The sequence below is a fragment of the Primulina tabacum genome, chromosome 5, assembly GCF_025594145.1.
Source record: "Primulina tabacum isolate GXHZ01 chromosome 5, ASM2559414v2, whole genome shotgun sequence".
In the NCBI taxonomy this organism is placed as follows: Eukaryota; Viridiplantae; Streptophyta; class Magnoliopsida; order Lamiales; family Gesneriaceae; genus Primulina; species Primulina tabacum.
In genome coordinates, this window is record NC_134554.1 from 20,060,085 (window position 1) to 20,073,282 (window position 13,198).

General features: G+C 38.2%; 1 protein-coding gene across 1 annotated transcript; it reads left to right on the forward strand.

The window, feature by feature from the left end:
- Positions 1–6,682: 6,682 nt before the first annotated feature.
- LOC142544237 (uncharacterized) lies at positions 6,683–8,395 on the forward strand. The gene is made up of 3 exons (XM_075651295.1): positions 6,683–6,871; positions 6,965–7,049; positions 7,518–8,395. Exons 1-3 carry the CDS (start codon positions 6,683–6,685, stop codon positions 8,393–8,395), a joined length of 1,152 nt encoding a protein of 383 aa, XP_075507410.1.
- Positions 8,396–13,198: the final 4,803 nt, after the last annotated feature.

The window sequence follows — 13,198 nt, forward strand, 5'->3', positions numbered from 1 at the left end:
AGATCTACATAGATTTTTTTCCAAAACTTCAATATATCAAGGAATAAAATATAAGAATATTTTATTACATTTCTTTTTGTATTTTTTTCCTTTGAATAATTGTAAATTTATCTTATCTCCCTATTTAATAACTTTTCCACTTTTATTCAAATTTATAATTATTAATTCAAATAACCATATAACCAGGGATACAAATTCTAGATAATCACGAATAAAATCCCTAAATCTCTAAAAGATTTATAAGATTTAGGCTTATAAATCCCTCCGCACTTGAGCCTTTGTTTGTCCTCGAACAAATCAGTGAATAAAAATATAACCTAGGAACATTCAATTATTAATATAAAAATGACGCAATCAACACTTTTCAACCTTCCAAATACCGTCGCACTCAATCAAAGGATCACACTTCAAAAATATAAAATTTACTTTTGTTGCAACTTCAAAACTCAAGCATTCACTAAAAAAGATCAAGATAATGAGACGTGAGTAGTGTGAAAGTCAAAACTCATATTCCTCAAAGGTGTTTTAGTTCAAGGAGTGCTCATATCTTCTGATGATTTTTTTTTAGAAACTCTCCATAAACTTGTCTTTCATACCTTTCTCCACTAAATGTTGGAGGAAAATGACACGGTCATTAGGTCTTTTCAAGCTTATAACGTTAGGCCACGACTCACGGCTACAATAAAGGTAGGGAGATTCAAAATGAGAGAAAATAAACAATTTAATCATACAGCGCACTCTTTCATCTCTTATCTTCCTCCTCTTATTGAATTTCATCTTCCTCCATCTAACCTTTTCAACTTCCTTCTACTTTCGTTCATCTTCCTACTTCTTTTTTTTCTCTTCCTTCAGCTTTTTTCAATCCTCAACAACATTTCCTTTTAGTTTTTCAGTCACCATATCATACAACATTCCTTCTTCCTTTATTTTTTTCATTATATATAATTTTTTCATCAATCCCCTTCCCTTTCTTCATGATTTTTTTTCCAAACTCTTCCAATTTTTCTTATCAATTATCAACACGTGTGAGTTACTGAAAATTTTAAAGCGCTAAAGGGTTTTATTTCTCTCAAAATTAAGGTAGAGGAATAGTGTATGAGCTAAGATTAGGTAGTTGATGTGGGATTTTGGAGGAATACGAATGAAGGTTAATTGTATGTCTTTGACATACTCCATTAGATTTATTAGGCTCAAAATGGGATACTAGGGATATGAATGATGCATTGGGTACCTCGAAAGGCTCAAACGTTCCAAAGATCACCTAAATCATCCTAAGTCATTCTCTTCCGTATTTTCGCCTCGAAGGATAATCAGACAAGTTTTAGATTTTTTTATGAACTCACCTATTGCCAATTGATAAGCACGAATTGTATAGCGTTTTAAGGACTTTATTTTGTCGTATTCTTGCTTATCTGGCGTTTTTATTTCGAGTTTTGCGCTTAATTCGTTCTATTATTGCCATTTACAGGCTTGACTAAAAGATGATAAAAAGCCAAAGAAAAGAAAGAAAAGTCAAGCGTCGCAAGGCCATGTTAGAAATACCCGGAAAAATAGGAAAATAACACAAGGAGAGCACCTGGACCCCTACACGGACCCCGTGTAAGGGTCCGTGCCTAAAGAAGCCGAGAGAAGATTTTCAGCGATCTACCACGGACCCTAAGACGGACCCCTACACGGGGTCCGTGTCCAGCATCTCCCGGAAAGAATTTTTAATCGAAACTACACGGACCCTACACCTGAGGCTTACACGGGGTCCGTGTACCGTATTTTCATATCAGATTCGCGAAGATTTTAGGAGATTTAAGAAAGAAATTAAGAAAATTTGGGAGGACTTTTTGATCGGGACTTCGAGCCGACTTTTGGAGAGGAGAAAAAGAGAACTTTCGGACTCTTGAAGGCGTCGACGGCTTGGGGAAAAACGAGAGAAAAACCGCGCACTTCACACGCAAGATCTGCGCACCATCACTGAGATTTTCTCTTCTCTTGCTTTCTTATTTTCATTCATGAATTCGAATATTATATTTTCTTCTAGTCTTGAATTTATGGAGTAATTTTTCTTGTGATCGGGACCACGATAGGGACAAACTGTTGATTTTGTTTGTTCATTGGATTATTTGATTTATGAATTAATTTTATGTTATTGATTATTGTTGGCATAATTTTCGTGCTTTTAATCTGGCCAATTATTTGTATGTTTGTTGTTTGATCTTGACTCGAAAGAAAATAGATTAAATTTAGCTTCAAAAATATTAATCAACACACGGTTAAATCGACTAGAAATAGTATTCGGTTTCAATGTGCGATTTTAGGCGACAGCTGTAATTCCATCGTTGAATAATGCGTTTTTGTTTGATTAAATTCAATTAGAAATAATTGGACTGTTAAACGAAAATAGGATTATAAATTCTAGAAATAGATTTATAGTTAATTTAGGGAATTTCATCGTGTCATCGAATAATATGTGGTTAATTAATTCCATTGCGTGACAATAATGAAATTTTGGACCGTTGTGTGTTCCCGATCATTGTATTAAATTTGAAAATATCCCAAGTTTCAACCTGTCCTGCAAAGTCGAGCATAGTTAATAATTTAGCATAATTTAATTTAATTTCACTAGTTTAAATTATCATCAAATCACTTATTATTGTTTGCCTAGATTAAATCGAGTAATTTAAATCTTAGTATTTAAATAATAGTCTATGTGGGATCGATACTTGGACTTTTCGTCCAAGTATTATAACTTGACCTAGTCCGTTTGCTAGAATTTTTCCCAACCGAAATAGCCGGTCAAGTTTTTGGCGCTGTTGCCGGGGACTATTTGTTTAATATTAGGATAAATTATTTATTTAAGACTAGGCATTTATTCTTAGTTTTTATTCTTATTTTTTTTAAGCATTTTTATTATTATTTTTTTTTTATTTCAGATTTTTGCTTTCTTTGGCGCTTGAATTGCGCACTTGAATTTTGATTGCAGGAGTCTAGCTCGTGTTATATTAGCCGTGCTCAAGGCGTCGAAAGTCTAGTGCCACTTGATCTAGAGATTGAAAGCACTCTCCGCCGCATCCGTAGAGCTCGAAAGAACAACAACTTGGCTCTTGAATTCGAATCTGAAGAGGAATCTGAATTAGAACTTAAACCAGAATTTAAAGATATGGCCGGAGAAGAGGATAATCGTACTTTGATGGAGCTCCATCGACCAGCATTTGGAGGCTATGGTTCTAGTATTGTCCGCCCTACAATTCAAGCAAATACATTTGAACTGAAGCCAGCCGTCATCCAGATGATTCAAATCCAAGTCAAATTTGGAAGATCACCATCTGAAGATCCCAATGCATATCTGGAGAACTTTCTGTCAATCTGTGATACAATCAAGTGCAATGGGGTGAGTACTGATGCCATTCGACTCAGACTGTTTCCATTCTCCCTGCAAGGAGAAGCTATGGAGTGGCTTCGAGACCTGCCTGCTGGTTCTATTACTACATGGGATGAGTTAGTCGAGGTCTTCATGCACAGGTATTTTTCCCCAACCAAGATTACACAGTTGAGAAATGAAATTACATCATTTAGACAGAGAGATGGAGAATCATTGAATTCAGCATGGGCAAGGTTTAAGAAGATGTTGAGAATGTGCCCGAGACATGGTTTTTCGATAGACCAGCAGGTTGAGACGTTCTACTACGGGGTGGACCCATCTGTGCGATCTATGCTTGATGCCGCAGCAAACGGTAGCCTATACAGGAAAACGCCAACCGCAGCGCTTGAAATCATATCTAATATGGCAGAGAGCAATGTAGGTTGGCAAGACAATCGAAGGGAGAAGAAAGTCGGATTCCTTGAGATGGATGCCTTGACAGCGATCACAAGCAAAGCTTGATGGATTGACACATCAGATGGCATAGTTACAAGCAAATAAATCACTATCAGTCAAGCCAGTGCATCAAATTCATGGAAACACTGAGAAAGTTGGTGGATCATCATCTGGTGACACGCCATTCATGCCCGATATGTCTTGTGAGGGAATACAGTGTTTTGGAGGGGACTCAGTGAATTATGTGGGAAACCAGGGTCGACAACAATATAATCCATATAGTTTCTCATATAATCCGGGCTGGAGGAATCATCCGAATTTTGGGTGGAGGCAGTCAGAAAATACTGTAGAGCAACCATATTTCCATCCTCCACAGCATCCTACACAGCAAAAGCCTCCTCAGCAACCACCTAAACCTCAGCAAGGTACTGGACCCTCTATGCCACCCGGTTTCAAGCCACAGGATAGCAAGTCGAATCTTGAGATTATGTTAGCCAAGTACATAGCCGGGAATGAGATGAGATGGCAAAATCACGATGCCATGATGCAAAGAGTGGAGACTCAACTAGGGCAGTTGGCGACACAAATAGCTACACTCGCTCCGGGTTCACTACCTAGTGACACGGAAAAGAATCCAAAGGGTGTCAATGCAGTCACAGTGACGTCTCCCATAAAGCAAGAGGTAGCTGATGTTGAAGAAAATGTGAAAGAAAATGGGTCATCCAAGCAAGAGCCCGAGGACGCAAGGAATGCAGGTAAGTTTCTAAACTCGAATCCCACTGTTGATATTAATTCACTCCCGTTTCCCCAGATAGCAAAGCAACTGCAATTGGATACTCAATTTTCAAAATTTCTTGAGATTTTCAAAAAGCTGCACATAAATATCCCGTTTGCAGAGGCTTTAGCTCAAATGCCCTCCTATGCAAAATTTCTTAAAGAGATTCTATCAAATAAGAGGAAACTAGTGGATTTTGAGACAGTGAAGCTTTCGGAGGAGTGTTATGCAATTTTACAAAATAAATTACCTCCAAAAGCTAAGGACCCAGGTAGCTTCTCTATTCCTTGTACCATAGGGAATTCATTTTTTGGTAAAGCCTTGTGTGATTTAGGTGCAAGCATTAATTTAATGCCTTATTCATGTTTTGAGAAGCTAGGAATTGGTGAAGTTAAACCTACTACAATTTCCCTACAATTGGCTGGTAGATCTATTAAATACCCTAGGGGAGTAGTAGAGGATGTTTTAGTGAAGGTTGACAAATTTATTTTCCCAGTGGACTTTGTTGTGTTAGATATGGAAGAGGATCGTGAGATTCCTCTTATTCTAGGAAGACCATTTTTAGCCACTGGGAAGGCTCTGATAGATGTACACAAGGGTGAGTTGGTCTTGATATTGAATGATGAAAGTGTAGTGTTTAATGTTTTCCAATCTATCAAATATCCCAATGATACATCTGATTGTTTTAGAATTGATGCTACTGACGAGTTTGTTGAGTATGGGTTGCAGGAATTACTTGGTGAGGATCCTTTGGCAATCTGTATGACCCATTCAAGCCCACAAGAATTGGGAAATCAAGAGCTTGACGAATGTATTCATTATCTGGAAGCAGGCAGACCAATTTCAAAAATGGTAAACTCTAGGATTGGGGAGCTTGGGCATGTCCCACGACCTTTAAAATCATCCATTGAAGAAGCCCCAATCATAGAGATGAAACATCTTCCTTCGCACTTAAAATATCTATTTTTACTTGATAATGATAAATTGCCAGTGATAATTTCCTCTACTTTGATAGGTACGGAACAAGAAAAGCTGTTGCGAGTTCGGAGAGATAATATCAAAGCCATAGGTTGGAGTATTGCAGACATCAAAGGGATCAGTTCGTCCATGTGCATGCACAAAATTCTGATGGAGGCTGAACACAAGACATCTAACCAACCTCAAAGGCGTCTAAACCCAGCTATGCAAGAGGTGGTAAAGAAAGAGCTGATAAAGCTACTGGACGCAGGTATTATTTACCCGATTTCTGATAGTAGGTGGGTAAGTCCAGTACAAGTTGTTCCGAAAAAAGGTGGGATCACTGTAGTGAAGAATGAAAACAATGAGTTAATTCCTACCAGAACTGTTACAGGGTGGCGTGTTTGCATTGATTATAGAAAACTTAACGACGCCACCCGTGAAGATCATTTCCCCCTCCCATTTATTGATCAAATGTTGGAAAGGTTAGCTGGACATCCTTTCTACTGTTTCCTGGATGGTTATTCGGGTTATATGCAAATTCTTATTGACCCTGAAGATCAGGAGAAAACCACTTTTACATGTCCTTACGGGACATTTGCATATAAACGAATGCCATTCGGTCTATGTAATGCACCAGCAACTTTCCAACGCTGTATGATGGCAATTTTTCATGACATGATTGAGGATTTTATAGAAATATTCATGGATGACTTTTCTGTCTTTGGATATTCTTTTGATACGTGTTTGATTAATTTATCTAAGGTCTTGGAGAGATGTGAGGAGTCAAATCTGGTCTTAAATTGAGAAAAATGCCACTTCATGGTGAGAGAAGGAATAGTGTTGGGGCACAAAATTTCTGAAACTGGGATTGAAGTTGATAAGGCCAAAATTAAAGTGATAGAAAAATTCCCAGCCCCAGCCAACATCAGAGAAGTGCATAGTTTCTTAGGCCATGCAGGGTTCTATAGGCGCTTCATAAAAGATTTTTCTTGCATTGCTAAGCCACTAACAAATTTTCTGATAAAAGATGTGCGCTTTGATTTTTCTGATGAGTGTGTGCAGCCGTTTCACGTTTTGAAGACAAATTGATCACCGCACCTGTGATGATAGCACCTGACTGGGGGTCGCCATTTGAGGTGATGTGTGATGCAAGCGACACAGCTCTTGGGGCAGTGTTAGGGCAAAAGATGGAAAAATGCATCCATGTCATATACTATGTCAGTATGACACTATCAGCTGCCCAAATGAATTATGCCACTACAGAGAAGGAGCTTCTTGCTGTGGTTTTTGCTCTGGATAAGTTTAGATCATATCTGATTGGGAGCAAAGTTGTAGTGCACACCGATCATTCAGCCTTGAAATAATTGATGGCCAAAAAGGATGCAAAACCAAGGGTAATTCGCTGGACTCTTCTGTTGCAGGAATTTGACTTGGAAATAATCGATAGGAAGGGAACAGAGAACCAAGTTGCTGACCATCTCTCGCGTCTGGAGAATCCAAGTTCAGGTAAGGATATTATTCGCAATGATTTCCCGGATGAACAACTTTTTGAGATCAATCGTTTACCCTGGTATGCCGATTTCGTTAATTATCTATCCAGTAAGTACATTCCTCCCCATTTTACTTACCAGCAAAAGAAAATTTTTTTCTCAGATTTGAAATATTATTTGTGGGAGGATCATTATTTGTTTAGAATATGTGCAGATGGCATAGTCCATAGATGCATTCCCCAGGAAGAGGTAAGTGAAATTTTGTTTCATTGTCATGCTGGTCCGGCTGGAGGCCATTTTGGGTCAACTAGAACTGCGTCAAAAGTCCTTCAGTCTTGTTTTTATTGGCCTACTCTGTTTAAGGACGCGCATGAATATGTTACAAAATGTTCAAATTGTCAGCGCACAGGTAATATCTCTAGGAGACATGAATTGCCTCTCAATAATATTTTAGTGTGTGAGCTATTTGATGTATGGGGTATAGATTTCATGGGTCCGTTTCCAATTTCTTTTGGGAACAAGTATATTTTGGTAGCTATTGATTACGTGTCTAAATGGGTGGAGGCACTTGCATGCAAAACTAATGATTCTAGGGTTGTCGTTCAATTTCTTATGAAAAATATTTTCTCACGTTTTGACACACCTAGAGCCATTATTAGCGATGAGGGTACTCACTTTTGCAATCGTCAATTTGACAGTCTGTTGGCTAAGTATGGGGTCCGACATAAGGTTGCCACACCTTATCATCCTCAAACTAGTGGCCAAGTCGAGGTATCAAACAGAGAATTTAAATGCATTCTCGAGAAGACTGTCGGTGCTTCAAGGAAAGAATGGTCTAGAAAACTCGACGATGCACTTTGGGCTTACCGCACTGCTTTTAAAACCCCCATTGGCATGTCTCCTTTTAAATTGTTGTATGGGAAGTCATGTCACCTACCTGTTGAACTTGAACATAAGGCTTATTGGGCTACTAAATTTTTAAATTTTGATGCTAAAGCCACAGGTGACGAGAGAGTGCTGCAACTAAACGAATTGGATGAGTTTAGGTTGGATGCGTATGAGAATGCCAAGCTTTACAAGGAGAAAACCAAACGTTGGCATGATCAGAACATCGTTCATCGAGAATTTGTGGTGGGACAACTGGTGTTGTTATACAATTCTCGATTGAAGTTGATGCCTAGTAAGTTGCGTTCCCGGTGGTCAGGACCATACACCATCACGCAAGTTTTCCCCTATGGGACAGTGGAGATCATTAGTGAAGCAACCGGAGCATTCAAGGTGAATGGGCATAGGCTGAAGGTTTATCATGGTGGTACCATGCCCGATGAGCCGAATACTGTGGATCTGCAGGATCCAAACTGAATACAGGGAGTAAAGTCAGGCTATCGACTATAAATTTAGCGGTTGCTGGGAGGCAACCTAGTGTTTAGTTTTTGTTTTTCTTTAATCTATTATTTTAATTTTCTTTTTTTTTCTCTTTCTGTTTTATGCATATTTCGTGAACTAATCTCAAAAATTGGTGGTGTAGGTAATTTATTCACTGGCGGTGGGATATCTCAAGTGTCGTGATTCTATTAGCACGAGCAGATTCAGAACGTCAAATAGGCCAGGGAAGTTTTTGTACAATTCTTGCATCTTGTGTGCTTGATTGAGTTCCAATTTGAATTGTAGATTTATAGAATTGTACATTCCTGGCTTTGCATACGTGTTTGGTTCGTAGTGTGTAGAGAAATTTAAAAAAAAAATCAAATTAAAATTTTCCTTCGATTTTCCGAGCGAGCACAGACCTATACCCAAACCCCCACACGGGGTCCGTGTCGTCGCTTTCTGAATTCTCCCTTTTCTGTGAAACCACACGGATATTGACCCGGACCCCTACACGGGGTCCGTGTCTAATATTGCCCCAACATTTCAAATCCCCGAGCTTACACGGATGTTTACACGGATCCCTACACGGGGTCCGTGCCTTCGATTTTCCTGGCAGAATCAGATTATAATCGCGACTCCTCCTTTCAAACCCCTAAATCCCCAATCGCTCCTCCTTCTTACCACCGCCTCGCTGCAATCACAAGACCACCCGCCACCACCGCAACCTCCTGCAAACTCAAGCCACTCCACAACTACACACACCGCACATCACCTTCATCATCTCCACAACCACAACCACCCCAGGACAGCGTCTCCCTCCAACGCCGGCCACCGAGCACCACTGGGCCATCACCTCCTATTTTTCGTAAGGAGAGATTGGGACGATCCGTAATTGATGGCTTGGAGGACTTAGAGCTGGGATCTGATGATGAGTAGTTAGCCTCTTTTTATTCTAGGATTTGTGGTAGACTGTATCGCTTTTCTAGATTTGCGCATTTTATTCATATATTGTATTGATGCTACGGGACATGTTCTTTATGATTATACTCCTTTGGCTGTATCCGTGTGCTTGAGTGTTTCTTTTTCCTATTCCCTTTTACGTTTCCTTGTGTATTCGATGTCGTTCTTTTCAGAAGTTGCTTTCCTCTACCCCATTGTCACCACCTACTCGACATTTTTCCAGGGAAGTGTGTTTACTTTAATTGTCTTGTTTATACATGTTACATCTCTTTACATTGAGGGCATGTCGACTTCAAAGTGTGGGGGTGGGTCAGTTTTGTTACACATCGTTGCACAACACTTAACACCACTTTTCACGTAGGATGAGACTATATCTAGAGAAAGAATCCTTGTTTTACTTGATAACCGGATTAATTTGTTAGATTTTGGATCACTCGGTAAATCGTTTCATGACTAGTTTTGAATAAGAGGAGTCATAGTTGCAAAGAGAGAGTCAGACATAAACCAGTTCTGTATTGACATTTCATTCCATACACGTGGTCAGTCTTTTGCTCATAGAAAGGGAATTGGTGCAAGGTGAACTTAAAAAAAAAATGAAAAATTTAAAACTCTAGAACACGTCTGATTAGCCCTCGAAGCGAAAATACGAACGATGATGACTTAGGGATGATTTAGGCGATCTTTGGACCGTTTGAGCCTTTCAAGCCTACCTGATAAATCATTTATTGTCTCTAGTAACCCCTCTTGAGCCTGTAAAAATCGAATGGTGTGTGTCAATGACACACAATTAGATCCCATTCGTAATTTATTCAATGTCCCACATCAACTACCTGAATTTTAGCCTACACACTTTTATCCTACCCGAACGTTTGAGAGAAAATAAACCCTTCGAGAGCTTTGAAATGTTCCAAAACTCACGTGCGGAAAAGACATATTTAAAGGAGTTGTTGAACTGCCTTTGAATGAAAAGAAGTGGATTTATTGAAAAAAAAGGGTTATAAAGTGTATGGTATTGAAGACACCCGAAATATCTGTGGGTGAAAGTTGAAGGACAATGAGAAAGGAAAGAGATAAGAGAGCTCTAAAGATGATAAAAGTACAGTGATCGGTGACGAGTTAAAGAGTTGAATGAATGCGCTGCAGGAAAATATTTATTTTCTCTCATTTTTGAATCCCATGCCTTTTATTGTAGCCGTGAACCTTGGCCTTACGTTATAAGCTTAAAAAGACCTATTAACCAAGTCATCATCGTTCAACATTTAGTAGAGAGGGGTATGAAAGTCGAGCATATGGGGCGTTACGAAATATATATTTATATATATATATATAAATGAATATAAGTTATCCTGAAACCAAGTAGCTGTCGATGAGTATGAATTCTGACTTGCACACTACACACATCTCGTTCCGTTAATCTTTACTGGGTAATGTTTGAATCTTGATTTGTGATGAAAACGAATCTTGTGATATTCGAAGCATGATCTTTTGACCGGGAGTGAAGGAGTTTGACAAATTGAAAAGTTTTGACTGTACTACTTGAGTTCTGAATCTAAAATATGTTTCATCTTTATTTCTTGTCTGATTTGTTCGAGGACGAACAAAGGTTAAGTGTGGGGGAGTTGATAAGCACGAATTGTATAGCGTTTTAAGGACTTTATTTTGTCGTATTCGTGCTTATCTGGCGTTTTTATTCCGAGTTTTGTGCTTAATTCGTACTATTATTGCCATTTGCAGGCTTGACCAAAAGATGATAAAAAGCAAAAGAAAAGAAAGAAAAGTCAAGCGTCGCAAGGTCATGTCAGAAATACCCAGAAAAATAGGAAAATAACCCCTACACGGACCCCGTGTAAGGGTCCGTGCCTAAAGAAGCCGAGAGAAGATTTTCAGCGAGCTACCACGGACCCTAAGACGGACCCCTACACGGGGCCCGTGTCCAGCATCTCCCGGAAAGAATTTTTAATCGAAACTACACGGACCCTACACCTGAGGCTTACACGGGGTCCGTGTACCATATTTTCAGATCAGCTTCGCGAAGATTTTAGGAGATTTAAGAAAGAAATTAAGAAGATTTGGGAGGACTTTTTGATCCGGAGTTCGAGCCGAATTTTGGAGAGGAGAAAAAGAGAACTTTTGGACTCTTGAAGGCGTCGACGGCTTGAGGAAAAATGAGAGCAAAACCGCGCACTTCACACGCAAGATCCGCGCACCATCACTGAGATTTTCTCTTCTCTTGCTTTCTTATTTTCATTCATGAATTCGAATATTAGATTTTTTTTCTAGTCTTGAATTTATGAAGTAATTTTTCTTGTGATCGGGACCACGATAGGGACAAACTATTGATTTTGTTCGTTCATTGGATTATTTGATTTATGAATTAATTTTATGTTATTGATTAATGTTGGCATAATTTTCGTGCTTTTAATCTGGCCAATTATTTGCATGTTTGTTGTTTGATCTTGACTCGAAAGAGAATAGATTAAATTCAGCTTCAAAAATATTAATCAACACACGGTTAAATCGACTAGAAATAGTATTCGGTTTCAATGTGCGATTTTAGGCGACAGCTGTAATTCCATCGTTGAATAATGCAGTTTTTGTTTGATTAAATTCAATTAGAAATAATTGGACTGTTAAACGAAAATAGGATTATAAATTCTAGAAATAGATTTATAGTTAATTTAGGGAATTTCATCGTGGCATCGAATAATATGTGGTTAATTAATTCCATTGCGTGACAATAATCAAAGTTTGGACCGTTGTGTGTTCCCGATCATTGTATTAAATTTGAAAATATCCCAAGTTTCAACCTGTCCTGCAAAGTCGAGCGTAGTTAATAATTTAGCATAATTTAATTTAATTTCACTAGTTTAAATTATCATCAAATCACTTATTATTGTTTGCCTAGATTAAATCGAGTAATTTAAATCTTAGTATTTAAATAATAGTCTCTGTGGGATCGATACTTGGACTTTTCGTCCAATTACTATAACTTGACCTAGTCCGTTTGCTAGAATTTTTCCCAACCGAAATAACCAGTCACTAATTCACAATTAATTCATATAAGTATGCCTTAAAGTGCATAGATGATGTCTCAAAATATGATACAAAACTAGTTTGTACTCAAATCCTTCAGCTACAACTATAGTTTATCTCAATCAAATTTAGGTGTGATTCAATTTCTTGAGTTATCAAAAATCTAGATAGTCAATTAGTGTGTCATTTAATTACAAGTGCAGTTTCTCAAAGAATAACCAGAAAAATTTTCATGTTCGAAGATTACACAATGAAGCACATGCTAAGTGTGTTGACGTGAAACAAAACACAAATCCCCCCACACTTTAGATTTGCATTTTTCTCAGTGTCATGTCATTCAAAAAGAATATAAAACTTGGGTATAGAATAGTAACAGAACAGAACACTTTCCAGTCAATTTTTCTTTAAGATCCATGAAGTGAGACATGAAGATGGTAGAATTCCTCGATGATTGTAATATTTTATTTCAACAATTTAAGCTTTCCAGCATTGGAATCATCTTGGTTCATTCCAGTATTCCCTACACACACAAAAATCAGAGAGGATTAACCTAAAAAATGAAAAAATAAAAATAAAAAATGAAATGACAGGAAATAAAATAAATCACTGGATTGCCTCCCAGCAAGCACTAAATTTATTGTCTATAGCTAAACAACTCCCTTCATAAATTAGGTCGGATCGTGCAAAGGAGTACTCGGCTCGTCTTGCTCCACAATTACTTCATGAAAAATTTTCAATCGATGGCCATTCACCTTAAAGTGATTTCCAGAATTTCCACGGATTTCTACAACACCAAATGGAAAA